Source organism: Bos indicus x Bos taurus, chromosome 22 (assembly GCF_003369695.1).
Source record: "Bos indicus x Bos taurus breed Angus x Brahman F1 hybrid chromosome 22, Bos_hybrid_MaternalHap_v2.0, whole genome shotgun sequence".
Lineage (NCBI taxonomy): Eukaryota > Metazoa > Chordata > Mammalia > Artiodactyla > Bovidae > Bos > Bos indicus x Bos taurus.
This window is the reverse complement of record NC_040097.1, coordinates 8,037,866-8,056,920: the sequence shown is the minus strand read 5'-3', so window position 1 is coordinate 8,056,920 and position 19,055 is coordinate 8,037,866. Positions and strand designations below refer to the sequence as shown.

General features: G+C 43.0%; 1 protein-coding gene across 1 annotated transcript; it reads left to right on the top strand.

Moving 5' to 3' along the window:
* Positions 1 to 1,412: 1,412 nt before the first annotated feature.
* Positions 1,413 to 9,078, top strand: LOC113880974 (serine protease 45). The gene is made up of 6 exons (XM_027523685.1): positions 1,413 to 1,578; positions 3,470 to 3,496; positions 6,589 to 6,736; positions 6,971 to 7,245; positions 8,097 to 8,260; positions 8,596 to 9,078. Exons 1-6 carry the CDS (start codon positions 1,476 to 1,478, stop codon positions 8,827 to 8,829), a joined length of 951 nt encoding a protein of 316 aa, XP_027379486.1. The 5' UTR covers positions 1,413 to 1,475; the 3' UTR covers positions 8,830 to 9,078.
* The last annotated feature ends 9,977 nt before the right edge of the window (positions 9,079 to 19,055 follow it).

The following is a 19,055-nucleotide window of genomic DNA, read 5'->3' as shown; positions in this document are numbered from 1 at the left end:
TGTACTCTGTCATTTGAGTCATGTCTGACTCTGCAACCCCATGGACTGTAGCCCACCAGGCTCCTCTGTCCATGGGATTCTCCAGGGAAGAGTATTGGAGTGGGTTGCCATGTCCTCCAGGGGATCTTCCTGACCCAGGGATTGAACCCGTGTTCTGTATCTCCTGCATTACAGGTGGATTCTTAACCCACTGAGCCACCTGGGACACCCCATATAATCTATGTATCTATATAAATAAATAATTTTGCTGTACAGCAGAAATTAATGTAACGTGAATCAACTATACCTCAATAAAATTTAAAAAAAGAAGTCACTGAATATTCACGGGTTAACAAAATAAATTCAACTTCTTGTTCCAATATCATCCTAATCAGGTGTTCTTGGTCAGCAGGTGGCTTTTCTCTATATTATGATTCCTCTCAGCCTTGTGGTTCATGCTTACCTACCTCAGAATCCCCTGGAGGGCTTGTTAAACTACAGATAACTGATTCCGCTCCCAGAGTTTTACATCCTGTAGGTTTGGGTGGGTCTTAAGAATGTACATCTCAAGTTCCCAGGTGCTGCTCCTGCTGCTCTGTGGACCACACTTTGAGAGCCATTGCTCTGCATCAACACAGTAGAGAAGTCAATCTTCTCTCTACTGCCTTTGCATCGAAGTGGCACATGTCACCTCCCCTCACCTCCTATTAGTGGAACTCATATTCTGGACTACTGCAGATGCTAGGGTGCAGAATGTGGTTCCCAGAGTTGGGTCCCCCACACTTGACAGAAGCAGCAGGAATCTTGGTTGTCATCTCCCAATCCGGGATACACCAAACAGATCCCCAAACAGCATTCTTCTACAAATCATCCTGTGAAAGCCCAAGGTTTCATATCTGCCACCATTTCTTTGTTTCTACCATCCCACTGGTGGTTTGTGAAAGTGTATAAACGCCTTTCTGAGGTCTCCCCCAAGATCTCTTGTTCAAGTCTTAGGTCCAGCTTAAATGTCACTTTTATAAGGACATCTTGCCTGATTCCCTAGCCTTAGTGTTCTTTTCTGGTACTTTCTACATCTTTCCAGAGTCTCAAAACAACATAAACTGAGAAACTCTTCAATGCAAGGGAAACAAGGTTGTGATCAGAGGCTGGACGACATGTCGCCAACACCAGTCTGAGGATTTGGATGTGCCTTCACTGGCCAGGTCTGGGGGTACAGTCACCAACTTAAGGCACTTGGGTGTACTTCCATGGCACCGGCCACTGAAGAGGCAACTAGAGGCATCTTCACGGAGCCTGCAGGAGGTGGGCCTACGTGTTGCTAAGCGTTCATGATTCCAGGTGCACCATCGCGCGTCATCGACGTCATCACGTGCTGGACGGGCCGTCACGTGTCTGAAGCTCCGTCATGTGCGTCAAGTGCGGGTGAAGTCGTCGCGGCGTCCGGGGTTCACGCGCGCCGCCGCTGCTGCCGCTAGAGGCCGCCTCAGGGGCCTATGGCCGCCTCGCTGTCCCGCCTTAGCGCAGGGCTTGCAGCCTCGAGGCCGTTAGGCCTGAGCCGCAGCTTCCTGCTGCTGGTACTGCTGCTGCTGAACTCGGGTGAGGGCGGTGTCTGTTCCGCGCCGCTCCCGCTCCGGGTCGTCCTCCCCCGACGCTGCCCTCCAACCCGCGGGAGAGGCCGGGATGGGCCCTGCGCCGCCCGCCAGCCCGGAGCCCCTTGTCTACGGAGCCTTCGGGCCTGTCTCAGGGCGGTTCCCTTGTTCCAGGGCTCGCAAACTCCCGCCCTCTCTGCGGCTACCCTTAGGCCCGCCAGCCCTACAGCCTCCTGAGGCCTTGTGGTGCGAGGGTAGTCCCCCCTGCTGTGGGGGATAAGCCCATGGTCTCCCCACACTTAAACCAGTGTGGTCAACTTCACTTTCTTCTCAGAGCCTCTGTTCTTCGGAGAGTGCCTTACTAGCAGTGGCTTCCTTCCCTCAGGAAACTCAGGCCCTCAGGTGCTGTCTCCCTTGACTCCCTCAGCCCCTGCGGCCCCTCCAAACCTGATTGTTACCCTTTCTTTAGGAATCAGAGCCAGGCCTCCTGTTCAAGGTCAGCCTGCTCACCCCTGCTCTGGACTCTGGGCCCTCCGTCTGCTCTCGTAGATCTGTATCCTCTCCCTTTCTATTTACCGTGTCATCCCCTCACTGCCAGATTTCTCGCAGTAAGTTTTCACTTCATCTTTCCTTCGGTGCTTCCTCATTTCTCACTTAATCCTTAGCGCGTTCCTGGCATGTCTTTGCCCTGTCATCCCTGACCTTTCCACTCCTCCCTCTTTGATATTCTCTAATCCCTCCGCTTCTCTCAGGCCGTGCCTCCTGATTCTCCTCTACCTCAGAGTGACTCCCATGCTCTTCTGTGTTCCTCCCAGGCCCCCCATGTTCGGTCATCCCTGACTAATTGGTGTTCCCAGAAGTCTTGTCTGGGTTCCCTCTTCACTGCTCCCTGAGTGAACTCATTTGCCCTGGGTATTGAGCTGCAGCTGCCATTTATGTGATGCTCCCTCACGAAACAATATGCTGGATGCACAGCAACATACTGGGCGTCTGTTCTTGAATGACCTAGAGCCATCGCAGCTCCTTGGGTTCCAAAGTTGAGATCCTTTTCTTCCGATAAACTAGGTTCTCTTATTCTGTCCTCTTACTCAGTGGATAGTAGTCATTTTTCTCTAAAATCAGAAATTAGGGAGTTTTCCCTAGACTCAGCTATCTTCCTTAGTCCCACATCCAGCTCATCAAGTCTTTTGCCACTGCCACTTCGTTCAGCCCTCATTTATAGCCTGGCTTCTGCCAAGTCTTTGGTGAAATCTTACTGCGTTCATCCTTTTCACCTTCCTATCTAATCTGCATACTGCCTTCACAATACAAGCCTGACCATGTCACACCTCCACTGGCCTCCCTCCTCCCAGAGTCTCACCCAGGCTTCTTGGCCTGACTTAGGAATGCACTTCTGATTGATTCCTGACTGTCTTCCCTGGTGTCATTTCTTGCCATCACAGGCTTTGTCCTTTATCCTCTAGAGTCTCTAGCTTACACCATGATGTTTCTTTCATAAAGAATGTCATTGTCACTTTTCATTTCTGTTTTACTCTCTCATCTTTAAGATCTGGCACAATAACCCCTCTTTCCAGAATCCTCTCTGTCTTCTTCTGGGCTTACCTGACACCTGGAGCCTTGTCCCCACATTGATCTCACATGAGTGACTGTGTGTTTACTTGTGACTTCTCTGCTGGACAACCTGCTCCTCAAGAGCACATACAGGATGTGTCTGTCGATACACCTCTGTCCCTTGATAGAACCCCCAGCTCCTTGGCCTTGGGCTCCAGGGCTGGGAACAGAGTGGGAGATAAGGAAATAATTGGTGAAGGATTGAATGAACTAATGAAAAATGTACTTCTTCATTGTCATCCTGTTACAACCTCTTATTTCATCTCTGTTCCCCGTTTCTCCTCCAGGTTACAAAGGAGACAGCACCAAACCAGGTAGGTAGGGTAAGACCCTGCCTCAAGAAAACCTTGGATCCTGGGAGGGTATATTCTGAAGAGGGTCACAGAGATAGTGTTTCTGGGTCTATAGCAAGCAGAAATTCAGTGTAAATGGCCTGCTTTCTAAAGAACAGCCTGTGCCTGCCAGGAAGTACAGACTCAACAGTGCACAGTGAAAGCATATCTTGGCCTCCTGTGAGAATGCAGAGCCTCTTCAAGTTCAACCCAGGCTGTATCCCATCAGGGAACATGCCCAGGAAGAAACCTTTTGAGCTCTGAACTGTTCATTTGCAAATGGAGCCTCTTGGGCCTTATGGAAGTGTCTGCAGAGCCTGGCTCTTCTGGGTTCTTCCTGTCTTTTTCCTTAGACTTTTAAGGGTGGAGGGTTGTGTTGCTCCTGTTTGTTCATAGGTTTCCATTCTAACAGGTGCACCCTGATTTATTGTGGATTGTTTGGTTAGTTATTTCTTCTTATATCTTTGCCCTACCCCTATTCCTTCTCTTCACTCTCCTCCCAACCTTTCTTGTATGTTCAATGCATATCTGTGTTTTGGTATAATTACATATTGTGGTTTTGTGTGCATGTATTTTTAACTTACATAAACAGTATGTGCTCTAGATCTCTTTCTGTTTCCTCCTCTTTTCATTTAGCTCCATTTAAAAAATATTTTCCTTGGAAATAATTTTAAACATACAAAAGACTGAAAATAGTACAAGGAACACACACATATACATAATTTTTTTCAGAATCAGTTGAGAGTAGCATGCAACTCTTTATCCCTGAATACTCTGATGTGTATTTTCTAAGGATATTCTCTTAGGTAATCACAGTACAACCTATAAATTTCAAAAATGTACATTGATACCATATTTTTATCTACTGTCCATATTCTAATTGAGTCAGCCCTCTGCATTCCTACCAGCAATTTGTGAAGGTGTATATATTGTTACAGACCTCCCACCCCTTGGCTTTATCCAGCTTCTGCCTATCTAACAGATTAAAAAACTGACTCTTTAGTTTAATTGAGATTTTTCTCAATACTAATGAGCATGTCTCATTGTGCTTTCGGCCTCTTGAATTTCCTCTTCTGATAAATTGATTGTCCTTATCACTTTGTACATAGTCTGTTGTTCTTTTTTCTTGATTTCCTGGAGTTCCTTGTATATTCCTAACAAAAGCATTGATTTTAGACATTGCAGATATTACCTGCTAATCTGTCATCTGTCTGTTAACCTTGTTCCTGGGGTCAAAAATCCTTGATTTTTATGTACTCATGTTAATCAGTTTAATGCCTTTATGGGTTGTGGTTTGTTTAAAGAGTCCTTTTCCATCCCATGTCACATGTTTGGCTGTTAACCTTACAGTTTTACCTTCAAGGTCTTCAAGTACTACTAGAGAAGAACTGAGTTTTGTTTTTCTTACTTATTTTATAATGAGCCAGTTTTCCTTAACCATCTGCTCAACAGTCCATCATTTACTCAGATTGTGGTAGCTCCTTTATTTACATTAAGTTCCTGTATTCTGAGGAACAATTTCAAGTTCTCTGTTCCTTTTTTGGGGTCCTCTGGTCTGTGCTTGTCAGTACCAGTTTTCGTTACTATGGCTTTGTTGTGCGCCTTAGTATCTGCTAGGACAAGTATCCCTTCTTTGCTCTACCTTATGGACCTTTGTTTTTCTATTTCAATTTTAAAGTAAGTTTATCAAATTTCTTAAAAATTTGAAATGGGAAAGTGACTTTACAGATTAATTTTGGGAAGAATTGCATCTGAAATATTTATTCTATTTTAAAACAATGGGTCTTTCTCCATTTATTCCAGTCATTTTCAGTGTCCTTTATTAGAGTTTGAAATATATTACCACAGACATCTTGCTTAGTGTTGAATACTTGAATTCCAGGGTATTTTATAATTTTTAGCTATAAAATGTATCTTATTTTGAATATAGTTGTGCTATATTCAGGTCGGTTGGGGTAGAGAAATGTTACTGATTTTACAAATCAGCTATTGAAGTATTATATACACGCCTGCAAAAAGTGCACAAATCTTGTGCCCAGCTCATGAAATTATCAGACAGTGAATGCATCTGTGAAGTCTCCACCCAGTCAGAAAGTAGAGTGGTACCAGCACCCAGAAGCTCCCTTCTGTCGTCCCAGTTACTTCCTTTGCCCTCCTCCCACAAAGTATCATTACTCCTGGCTTCTGAAAGTATAATTTATTTGGTTTGTTCTTTAATGTTGTATAATGTTTCCTGTAGATTTTCTTACTGCTAAAGTAAGAGTTTGTTTTGTTTTTGGTCATAAAGCTGTGTTGAATTTTTGAAATGCCCTTTTCTATATCTGTTAAGAAAAGCGCATGATTTTTCCTTAGAGAAAAAGAACTGTGTATGTGGAGAATACCCCAAGAGTGCTTCCCCTGTGGACTACCCTTGTGCCCTGGGACAGTCTCTACATGATCATGGTTCATTATTTTAAAAAATATAATATCGGCTAATATTTTATTTACAATTCTGCATGTATCTTCACATTCATACAGTCATACAACTTGATTGTTGAAACTACTTGCAAACTAACAGTGTGTAAGCTGTGAGTGGGAGGCCTCTGTTGGCTCCATGCTGGGGCTTTTTCTTGAATCGTCTGTGTAAAGATTTCTGACATAGAAGTCTGGAGATTTTCTTGACTCTGAGTAGTATGGGGACAGAGGCCTTTTGCATTTAAGAGATGCAGAAAACCTTTTAGGAACATGGCCTGAGAACATAAGAAAATACATTTCCTGTCTTGGGGCTCCTTCTATGCTTCTCCCTAGTTTTGAAGTTCTGTGCTTTTCGCTCCCTGTGTGTCTCAGTATCCCTCTCCTCCTGTCACGTCTCTGTCTTGATGCTTTTTATCTCTGTTATTGTCATCTTCTGTCCAGCTCAGTGCCTTCGGGCAGGCCGCTGCTCTTCTCTCACGCTTAGTTTCCCCTTCTTTGAAATGGAAGCAAGTCCCCGAGTTTACAGCCTTGTGCAAGTTCCCCTGGGGGCATCTTGGTCTTAGTCATCCTTAGCCTCCTCTGTGTGGCCACTGTATCTCCCTGGCACACTGTTCCTGAAGCTTGTGGCCAACCTTGGTGGCCGAAGAATTTGGACCTGTCTCGCCATTGGCCCTGGGAAGTGAGCCTCCGAGTGGGAAATGAGCACGTGTGTGGAGGGGCCCTCATTGACCTCAAATGGGTGGTGACTGCTGCCCACTGCATCCAAGGGTGAGTATGGCCTCTGGAGACCCAAGACTGTAAAGGACCCAGCCTAGACTCCTTGTTTCCTCTGTGAAATAGTGTGGGGATATAGGAGGTTGAGGGAGCAGGAAGGGATTTCCACAATAGGAGAGAGTCACTCAGGCAGGACTTCTATTAATGGGGGCATCCTTGGTGGAGGTAGGAGCATAGTGTTGCTTGAGAACCTGAGATCCACCAGATGGGGCTCTGTGTCTCCTGTAGCACAAAAGAGTATTCAGTGATTCTTGGCACCTCCAAGCTGAAGCCCCCGAACTCCACAAGAACCCTCTTGATCCCTGTGAGGGACATCATTATGCACCCCAAGTACTGGGGCCGGACCTTCATCATGGGTGATGTGGCCCTTCTCCAACTTTACAATCCTGTCATCATCAGCAAGTATGTGCAGCCCATCTGCCTTCCAGAGCCCAATTACAGCCTGAAGGTTGGGACACAGTGCTGGGTAACTGGCTGGGGCCAGGTTAAACAGCGCTTCTCAGGTAAGGAGGAAGGGGTTGGGGGTGAGGTATGGCACCCCAGAGGGTACACTCCATTCTGTTCGGGTCTTGCCTGCTGAGCTCCTTCATGGTGCTTCTCGAAGCTGTTACCTATGACCCCTGGTTCTTTGGATGTGTTAGGATTGCTCCTCACATGAGAACTGTTGCCATGGTTGACACCATTGCACTTGCTGTGGGCCCTTCATTTAGACCTAGGAAAGCCTGATCATTTGCTTCTTTCAGAAGCTTAGAGTTAGGGATTCATAAATTCATTCACTTATTCGTTTACCTGACAAATGTCAATGTTCAGGCATCTGCCACATGCCAGACCCTTGGCACTGAGGATGTATGTCCTGCCTCTTGGGAACTCATAACTGGAGTGTGGGTAGGGGCACAGACTCAAGGAAAGAGGCAGAGACTTTATCAGGTGATCATGAGAGTAAGTGAGGAGGAGTCTGGGATGAGCTCTGGGCAGAGGGTCTGCCTGAGGTGCCAGAAGGAGGAGTGAGTGTCAATCAGGTGGAGAGGGCGCAGCCAGTACAAAGCTCAGAGGCTGGAGAGAAGCAGCGTGGTGTAGGGGTCTCAATTTCAGAGTAGTTGCACTGAAACTTGTATTGTATCCTGCTTGGTTCAAAAGCAAAAGATTCCCAGAGAAAAGGGTTTTGGAGTAGAGCCTTAGAGAGTTAGGTGCTTGTCAGACATGGTCCACACCGCAGGGGAAGGGACAAGTGAAGGAGGGCCTGGAGACGTGAAGGGCTGTGGCCGAGTCTTGATGCTGGAGGGACAAACCCTGGGGAGAGGCAGGGTTGAGTGGAGTGAGGAGTCAGTTCTCACCACACTGGACTCCTCCACAGCCAACTCCACGCTGGCCTCAGAGCTGCAGGAAGCCGAGGTGTTTATCATGGACAACAAGAAGTGTGACCAGATTTACCGCAAGAAGTCCCACATCCCCCGCGTTGTCCCCCTTGTGCTGGGGGATATGATTTGTGCCACCAATTACAGAGAAGACTTGTGCTCTGTGAGTTTCTGGGAAGTTCTGGCAGCTGTCCTTCGGTTGGGATGACTCCAGATAGGGGGGCAGTTCCCCAGGGAGGGGTTTGCTTGGCCTCCCTCTTTGTCATCATCATCAGGCAGAGCCCTTCTCCCATCTTCCTTCCCCGTGACTTTGATTTTTGCCTGATATTCTGGGATGGGGTCCTCAACTGAGGAGTGAAGGAAGATTCCAGGTAGTGAGATCCTCAAGGATTGAAACAAGCTTCCAAGCAGAACTCAGAGGGTGGGCATTCTGGGTCCCCCAGTCCCTTGGGCCCCAGCTGGGCCGGGAGCCTCCATCACTCCTTTCTCTTTGCCTAGGGGGATTCTGGGGGTCCATTGGCTTGTGAAGTCGAGGGCAGATGGATTCTTGCTGGGGTGTTGTCCTGGGAAAAGGCCTGCGCCAAAGTACGTAATCCGGGCGTGTATACCCGTATCACCAAATACAGCAGATGGATCAAGAAGCAAATAAGCAATGGGATTCTCTCAGTTCCCTGCACTTCTGCCTGGCTCCTACTCCTGTTCTGGCTGCTGCAGCCCCAGATGGGCCCCTGATCTTCGCTCTCCCTTCTCCATGCTTTGCCTTTGCTGAATGAGGCCAGATCAAGATTAGATCAAGGTCATGCGTCTGTATTCAACAAGAGTCAAGATGGGGAAAAAGTGGCCCCTGGGACTGAGACCAGTTTTGGCCTCCTAGTGGGGAGGGAAGTGGTGGATGACTAAGCCTTGAGTGACCAGGAGAAAGGAAGTGTGGCCTAGAAGCGCTCTGGAATTGGGGATCAGGATAGCGGGGATTAAATTTGTGAAAACATAAGCTGACTCTGTTCTCTTTTCTGGGTGGCCCTGGGGATTGGGGATCGGTGGGTGGGCAAGGCCTCCTGGAATTAATTCTCAGGAGGCTTCCCAGAGTGGAGACTGTTGTTTTTGCTAAGCCACTTGTGCTGCGGCTTTGGGAAAGGGCTTGGGCCTGAGGCATCAGTTTTCTCAACTGGAAAGTGGGCGTGAGGGGAGCAACTGAGACACGCGCTATAGGTGGCAGTAGGAAGGACCTATCGTGCTCCAAAATCAGCTTTCTTTTTTTTATAACTGGCATATAAAAAAATGATTACAAAAGTCCTGATCCTATATTTTTTAAAAATTAAAAATAATTAAAGGCAATATTTGGATTTTTGTTGTGATTTACCAAAAAAATTCAGAAATACACATAAAGATTCCCCCTTGCTCATTAACCCCCCACCAGTAATGCTGCTCCCCTCCTCAAAAGTAGTCATTGTTAGCATCCTTAAATATATCAATGATTTTTTAAGCAATTAGACTCATATATATATATTATTAATAACCTACATTAAAAAAACTATATGCCTTGAAAACCTTTCTATGTCAATACCTAGAGCTGTTCATAATTTTACATCATGTCACGTGTACCATGTGAATGTGTGTGTGTCCTTTAACCAGCACCAGGGTTTAGGCAGTTTCTGAACTTGCCTGCCTTGCAGCAGTGTTGCCATGAATGCGTTCCTGCACACTTGGGGTGGAGTTGGGGGACACACTGCAGCATGTCTGCAACGTCTTCCTAGGAGTGTACTCAGGGGAGGCCCATCAAAGGAAACGCAAACGTAGGAACTTTGGATGAGCACTGTTGGTATAATTTACTCCTCCCAAAGCTGAACCAGTGTACATTTATACCTATGGTATACAAGAACGAATGTTTCTTCTTTTTTACTAAAAAATGGATATTATTAATCTTCAAAAATTTTGCCTATCCAGTGGTAGAAAGTTATATCATTGCTGTTTTAATTTGCATTTCCTTGATTGGAAGAATATCTTTTCATGTGTTTATTGAAAAAAAGGCATATCTTTCCCCTAATAAAACCTTTGCTCATATGCCTATTTTAGTAATTGTTTATCTTTTTCTCATGGAAGGTCTTTCTCTTTTCTAAATATTTTTTGTTGTTGTTCAGTTGCTAAGTCATATCTGACTCTTTGCTACCTCATGGACTGCAGTCTGCCAGGCTTCCCTGTTCTTCACTATCTCATGGAGCTTGCTCCAACTCATGTCCATTGAGTTGGTGATGCGGTCCAGCCGTCTCATCCTCTGTCACCCCCTTCTCCTCTTGCCCTCAATCTTTCCCAGCATCAGGGTCTTTTCCAGTGAGTCGACTCTGAATATTTAGCTTTTTAAAAACTCATTTACGATTGTGCTGGGTCTTCATTGCTGTGCACAGGCTTTCTCTAGCTTAGATGAGCAGGGGCTACTCTTGGTTGTGGTCACAGGCTTCTCTCGCAGTGGTTTCCCTGGTGAAGAGCGCAGGCGCTAGGCGCATGGGCTTCAGTAGCTGTGTGCTCAGGCATACTTGCTCTGTGGCATATGGAATCTTCCCAAACCAGGGACTGAACCTGTGTCTCCTGCTTTGGCAGGCTGATTCTTATCCACTGTACCACCAGGAAAGTCCTGAATATTAAGTTTTTGTCGATTACTTTACAAATATTTTCCCCAGTTGTTGCCACTCATCTTTTAGAAATATGTAGAATAGAAGGGTAATCCTCCTGTAAAGACTTCAAAAATTATTATTGAATGAAGTCAGTCAGTCTTTATTTTCTTTATGAATTTTGGCGCTTGCTTAACTTGGCCTATTCCACCTTCAGATTATAAAGCTGTATTCACATATTTAATATTTTGATAAATTTGTTTTTCATGTGTAACTGTAATCCATTTGAAATTTATGTATAGTGTGAGGTCAGCCTCTCACACTATTTACTGTAGAGTCCATCCTTTTCCTGCTGAATTGAATGTCCACATTTATAATAACAAAATTCCAATATATTTGTGGGTAGATTTTTTTGAAATCTCTGTTATTTCCCACTAATCTGTCTGTCCCTGGGCTAATGCTGTACTGTTTCAACCAGCTTCATGTTATGCTTAGTTAAATGGTAGCAAAAGCTCTCTTCTTTAAAAAAAACAGCTTAATCTACCAAGTTTGCCTTATAAACTTTATAATCTGTCAGTTTTCATTAAATTTTTTCTTTAATATTTTTCATTAAAAATATTGGCATTTGAATTAAAATTAAATACACAGAATAACTTGAGGAAGATTGTCATTTTTACAGAATTGAGTTCCTAGCCAGAAATGTAGTATATGCTTCCATTCATTCAGCTCTTCTATTCAGGGATGTCTGGAAAAAAACTGAGTTTATTTCTGAGTAGTTTACAAGTTTTGATTATGTTTTTTAGGAATGGTATCTTTTCCACTACATTTATAAAACTCCATTTATTAGGTATTTTAAAGCTGTTGATGGAGTAAAAGCATAATGATCTTGATTCCTGGTCATCTTGCAAAACTGTGTATTTAATTCAGTGGTTTTTCAGTGATTCTCTTGGCTTATTTTGGGGTAATCAAATTAAAATGGTCACAGCTACCTCTTGTCTGTTTTGAAATTCACGCCATTTATTTCTTTTGCTATCTCATTGCAGGAGACTCTAGTGCAATATGAATTAGTAGCAATAATGGTGGGAGTATATGTGCTGAATTCTTCTTCTATTCATTTCATAGATACTTATTGGGACTTTCCTCTGTGTGAGGCACTGTTTTGGGCCCTGGTGACACAGTTGTGAGCTTTTAAGATATAATTTTTATTAAATTTGTTCACATAATGAAATACGTTACTAGATTTCCACCAGATTGCTTAGGTAAATTTATAATATTCTCTGGATTCATTTTTCTACCATTTTGTTTAGAATTTTTGTTCCAGTGTTGGACTGGCCTACAGTTTTCTTTTTTGTTCCACTCTTGGTATCATTACTATACTGGCCTCTTAAACATGTTGAGGAGTTTTCTAGTATCTTCCTGTGCCCTACAACAGTTTGTATAACACCAGCATTATCTGTTCCTTACATTTGATAGATAGTAAACATAAAATTCACTGGGCCTGATGCCTTTTTTATGGGGTAGATCTTTGAGTGTTAAAAAAAACCTTTCATAGTTATTGGCTTAGTTGGGTTTCCCACCTCTTTTTGCATTAATTTTAGTAAAAAAGAAAAAAGCAATTTAGCTTAAATTTTAATATTTCAAACTGATAAGTAAAATTTGAACCTATGGCTCCTTTCCTATTTTTAATTGTTACGTACAGGTGTACTCTGTCACTTTTCTTAATTATTAAAGATTAGATTTACCAAATTTTTGTCTATTTCATAGGTATTTCCCACAAAACCTGATGTAGTATTACTGGTTAGCTTTATGATAGCCATCCTTCCTTCATGTTACTACAGATCCAGACAGCAGCTCACACTCTCTGCCATGTTGCTCATCATCTTCAGGGAGAAGCTCTCACACTCCCAGCTCCAAAGCTGGGTGGCCCATTGGCTTGATCTAATTAGCATAGCCAGTGCTCGGCCACCTGACCCCAGGTGGGTTATCCCAGTTAGCATAAGATATGGTCCCATTACTTCATGGCAAATAGATGGGGAAACAGTGGAAACAGTGACAGACTTTATTTTTTTGGACTCCAAAATCACTGCAGATGGTGACTGCAGCCATGAAATTAAAAGACGCTTGCTCCTGGGAAGAAAAGTTATGACCAACTTAGCATATTAAAAAGCAGAGACATTACTTTGCCAACAAAGGTCAGTCTAGTCAAAACTATGGTTTTTCCAGTGGTCATGTATGGATGTGAGAGTTGGACCGTAAAGAAAGCTGAGTGCAGAAGAATTGATGGTTTCGAACTATGGTGTTGGAGAAGACTCTTGAGAGTCCCTTGGACTGCAAGGAGATCCAACCAGTCCATCCTAAAGGAAATCATTTCTGAATATTCATTGAAAGGACTGATGCTGAAGCTGAAACCCCAATACTTTGGCCACCTGATGTGAAGAACTGACTGATTTGAAAAGACCCTGATGCTGGGAAAGATTGAAGGCGGGAGGAAAAGGGGATGACAGAGGATGAGATGGTTGGATGGCATCACAGACTCAGTGGACATGAGCTTGAGTAAACTCCAGGAGTTGGTGATGGACAGGGAGGCCCAGCATCCTGCAGTCTATGGGGTCACAAAAAGACACGACTGAGTGACTGAACTGAGACCTGAGAGGAGAGAAATACACCCTCTCTCTCAATGTGGATGATGAAGCAGAAGGATGCTGGCCACCATTTTTCAATAAGGGGACTGACTCACAATGAAGTTGCCATCACTGAAGCGAGGAGACAGAAATTTCAAGCCTGTTTAAGTGAACGTTTTACTTGGGAACTCCTAAATGGTACAAACTGCCTTTTGATTTTAGTGATCAAATACCCTTCTTTTTGTTTATTTCATGAAAATTCTTTTAGCTTTAGTAGTCCAGTGTTCCCCCTTGGGGGGCTTTATTTTATTGTTCTTTTTCTGACTTCTTGAGTAGTATGCTTAATTCATTCATTATTTTTGGTTTCTGATATTTTCAGTTAATTCCATAAAATTTCCTGTGAGTCTCACTTTGGCCTCATTTGACATTTGACCTCATTGTCATTCGTTTCTTTGTCATTTCTATATTACTTTTTAATTTCACACTGTATTTCTTACTTAACCCAAGAGTTCTATCTGTGTGTTGTTTAATCTCCTGACAGATAGTTTGGGAGAGGGATAGGAGAATTTACTGAGGTTTTCTTTGTGCCTAGTATTTGGTAATTTTTATTGAATATTTCATGTGTGTGTGAAATAAAAGTGTGTGTTTTGAAACAGAGTTCTAGCTATAAGTGATTGCATCAGGTTTGTTGATTGTGTTATTCAAATCCTCTCAACACTTCAGATAGTTTATATCTATAAATCTGTTGATTTCTGAGAATTAAGACTATTTCTTTTTTGGAAGGTAAAGAACATTTATTATTTTTAAATAATCAATGGGAGTATTGATAATACTAAAAAATTCTACAACTTAGGGGAAACTTAGAGATTGTTTTATTATTTTTCATATTATGCATTAAAAAAGTTTTACCTGATAAAGAATTTATATGTGAAAAAGATGACATCTATAAAAACATATGTATAGACAGGGACACCCACATTTGGGAACAAAGACTATTTCCTTCTGCAATTCTAGCTTTATTTTTTAAAGCTGTATTGTTAGGAGTACAAGATTCATGCCTACTATACCATCTTGGTGGAATATATACTATCAGTGTAAAATACACCTTTTATTGCATTTAATATTTGTTTTTACAGAGATCCAGATCATAGAGTTCAGTCCTAACTCTGCTGTAATAATTGATTAGAATATAATTTTATATTTTGTGTTTCTTATAAATTTTCCTGGGGGTTATTTTGTACATTCTACAATTTCTTGCTTCAAACATTTAATTCATTTATTTTCATTCTTTGTTCAGTTCAGCTGCTCAGTCATGTCCAACTCTTTGCGACCCCATGGACTGCAGCACACTAGGCTTCCTTGTCCATCACCAACTCCTGGAGTTTACTCAAACTCATGTCCATTGAGACAGTGATGCCATTCAACCATCTCATCCTCTGTCGTCCCCTTCTCCCGTGCCTTCAGTCTTTCCCAGCATCAGGGTCTTTTCAAATGAGTCAGCTCTTTGCATCAGGTGGCCAAAGTATTGGAGTTTCAGCTTTAGCATCAGTCCTTCCAATGAATATTCAGAAATGATTTCCTTTAGGATGGACTGGTTGGATCTCCTTGCAGTCCAAGGGACTCTCAAAAGTCTTCTCCAACACCACAGTTCAAAAGCATCAATTGTTCAGTGCTCAGCTTTTTTTACGGTCCAACTCTCACATCCATACACGACTACTGGAAAAACCATAGCTTTGACTAGATGGACCTTTGCTGACAAACTAATGTCTCTGCTTTTTAATATGCTGTCTAGGTTGGTCATAAATTTTCTTCCCAGGAGCAAGCATCTTTTAATTTCATGGCTGCAGTCACCATCTCCAGTGATTCTGGAGCCCAAGAAAATAAATTCTCTCACTGTTTCCACTGTTTCCCCATCTATTTGCCATGATGTGATGGGACCAGATACCATGATCTTAGTTTCCTGAATGTTGAGTTTGAAGTCAACATTTTCACTCTCCTCTTTCACTTTCATCAAGAGGCTCTTTAGTTCTTCTTCACTTTCTGCCATAAGGGTGGTGTCATCTGCACATCTGAGGTTATCGATATTTCTTCTGGCAATCTTTATTCCAGCTTGTGCTTCCTCCAGCCCAGCGTTTCTCATGATGTCCTCAGCATATAAGTTAAATAAGCAAGGTGACAATATACAGCCTTGATGTACTACTTTTCCTATTTGGAACCAGTCTGTTGTTCCATGTCCAGTTCTAACTGTTGCTTCCTGACCTGCATACAGGTTTCTCAAGAGGCAGGTCAGGTGGTCTGGTATTCCCATCTCTTTCAAAATTTTCCACAGTTTATTGTGACCCACACAGTCAAAGGCTTTGGCATAGTCAATAAAGCAGAAATAGATGTTTTTCTGGAACTCTCTTGCTTTTTCAATGATCCAATGGATGTTGGCAATTTGATCTCTGGTTCCTCTGCCTTTTCTAAAACCAGCTTGAACATCTGGAAGTTCATGGTTCACGTATTGCTGAAGCCTGGCTTGGAGAATTTTGAGCATTACTTTACTAGCGTGTGAGATGAGTGCAATTGTGTGGTAGTTTGAGCATTTTTTGGCATTGCCTTTCTTAGGGACTGGAATGAAAACTGCCCTTTTCCAGTCCTGTGGCCACTGCTGAGTTTTCCAAATTTGCTGGCATATTGAGTGCAGCACTTTCACAGCATCATCTTTCAGGATTTGAAATAGCTCAACTGGAATTCCATCACCTCCACTAGCTTTGTTCGTAGTGATTCTTCGTAAGGCCCACTTGACTTCGCATTCCAGGATGTCTGGCTCTAGGTGAGTGATCACACCATTGTGATTATCTGGATCATGAAGATCTTTTTTGTACAGTTCTTCTGTGTATTCTTGCCACCTCTTCTTAATATCTTCTGCTTCCCGTAGGTCCATACCATTTCCGTCCTTTATAGAGCCCATATTTGCACGAAATGTTCCCTTGGTATCTCTAATTTTCTTGAAGAGATCTCTAGTCTTTCCCATTCTATTATTTTCCTGTATTTCTTTGCATTGATCGCTGAGCAAGGCTTTCTTATCTCTCCTTGCTGTTCTTTGGAACTCTGCATTCAAATGGGTATATCTTTCTTTTTCTCCTCTGCTTTTCGCTTCCCTGCATTTCACAGCTATTTGTAAGGCCTCCTCAGACAGCCGTTTTGCTTTTTTGCATTTCCTTTTCTTGGGGATGGTCTTGATTCCCGTCTCCTGTACAATGTCACGTACCTCCATCCATAGTTCATCAGGCACTCTATCTATCAGGTCTAGTCCCTTAAAGCTATTTCTCACTTCCACTATATAGTCACAAGGGATTTGATTTATGTCATACCTGAATGGTCTAGTGGTGTTCTCCACTTCCTTCATTGTTTGTTACTCAGTAGTAAATACATTTAAAGTTATGGATTTGCCTTGAACATACCCAAGTTCAAGTAAGTTTTTTCAATGCATTGCTCTAATTACTAGTATTTTCTAAGTAGTTGATATAATGTTTTTATTTCCTTGAAATAAGTTAACCAACTTTATTTTTACGATTTTTAAATCATTTGTTTAATCTCACTTAATTGTTATTAAATCCTTGTTCATTGCATTATGGTTAAAGCTGTGGCCCAGAATAGTTCTGCTTTTAGGGAGGTTAACTGTGATTTTCTTAGTAGTCTAGTTTATGGTTGACTTTTATAGATGTTCCCTCCCTCAAAGATAGGCAGAGCTGGAGAAGACTCTCCCATTGCAAGTGAGGTTTTTCTGTTTCTCATGTATCACTTGTGTTTGATGTCATGATATTACATGGTGATGGTGGCGGTTTAGTCTCTAAGTCACGTCTAACTCTTGCAGGCCCATGGACTGTAGCCTGCCAGGCTCCTCTGTCTGTGGAATTATCTTAGCAGGAATACTGGAGTGGGTTGTCATTTCCTTCTCCAGGGGATCTTCCTGACCCAGGGACCAAACTCACGTCTCCTGCATTGCAGGTGAATTCTTTACTATTGAGCCACTAGGGAATCCCTTGCTATCACATAGTCATTATAATTTTTATCTTTTTTCACCATAACTTTATTTTTTCTGTTTAAAGCTTTTATCCTGGATTACATCTTTAGAAATTAATCTTGTCATTTCTATTTTTGCTTACATATATTTAATGTATTTCGGCCCATCTTTTATTTTCAACTGCTTCATATTACTTTGTTTTAGGTGAGTCTCAAGTAGCACATGAGTGGATTTTTTTTCTACCCAGTATAAGAATTTCTGACTTGTTGTGTAAGTAGAGGTTTTTCTTTGTATTCACATTGGTGGTCATGAATATGCTTGGTCTTTATTCAGTTATCTTTTATTCTTGGTTGATTATTCCCCACGGAGCATTACTTTCCACAGAGCCAGAAGAGTAGAGGTGGTTTTGCTTCTCTGGGTTTTCTTTCTTCTCTCTTTTCCTTACTCTTTTTTCTCAGAGGCAGTCTAAGTATAGGACTAATCATTGTCTTCTTCTCTAGGGCTTCCCTCCTAGCTCAGTCGGTAAAGTATCTGCCTACAATGCAGAAGACATGGGTTCGATTCCTGGATCTGGAAGATTCCTTGAAGAAGGAAATGGCAACCCACTTCAGTGGAAGATTCCCTGAAGAAGGAAATGGCAACCCACTTCAGTATTCTTGCCTGGAGAATCCCATAGACAGAGGAACCTTGCGGGCTACAGTCCATGGGGTCACAAGAGTCAGACACGACTGAGTGACTTTCACTTCACTAATCATTCTTTTGATTTTTGTACCATGTATTCCCTGATGACTCCGTGGTAAAGAACCTGCCTGCCAATACAGGAAACATATGTGGGTTCAATCCCTGGGTCGGGAAGATCTCCTGGAGGAGGGCATGGCAACACAGTCTAGTGTTTTTGCCCGGAGAATCCCATAGACAGAGGAGCCTGGTGGGTCCCAAAGAGTCTGACACAATTGAAGTGACTTAGCAGTCCCTAAAAATAGTTTGTGCTGCCTGTTTTTGAACTTCATGTGATATGTGTTTGACTTCTTTCAACAATATGTTTTTATGAGATTTACCATGTTGCTGTGTTCTCATTGCTTTTGAGTATCCTGTGCATTCATCCTGCCTTTGATGACAGCTGGTGGGTTTCTAGGTGGGACTATACTCAACAGTGCCACTATCAACAGTCTCGTGTGGCTTTCCTGCTGCTTACATGCATGATATTTCCAGGGCACACTGTAAGTAACGGACCAGCAGGTTGTGAGTTAGGCACATTTTCTGCTTTACGAAATGATCCCAAAGTTTTTCACAGTGCTGGTCCCAGTCCATCTCCTGTGGCAGTGTAATGATAGCGATCTCATTACTCCATGTTCTTGACAACACTAACGGCAGGGTGGAGCAGGAGTGAGTCATCCTCCTGTATAGTATGAGGAGATGGGATTCTTGGGGTGGGACTTCACTGGAGTGATGAGGAGGGCAAGATGTCACTCTGCTGATTCATGAAGACCCAGGCTTGCAAACTGCTTCCTCTCAGGAATTCACCTTCCAGGCCCCAGACCGCTCACCTCCCTCCACCCATGAGCTGTTCTCTTAAAAGTGAAGAGAAAAAGTGTGGGGGAAAAGGAAAACTCAAGTTCCAGCTCAGTGAGTCTCAGCAGGAACTAGCCATCCCCTTGTTAGAGCCTCAGTTTCCATCCTCCAGAGAAGCCATGAGAAGGGCTTTGAGGCTCTTGAACTGGG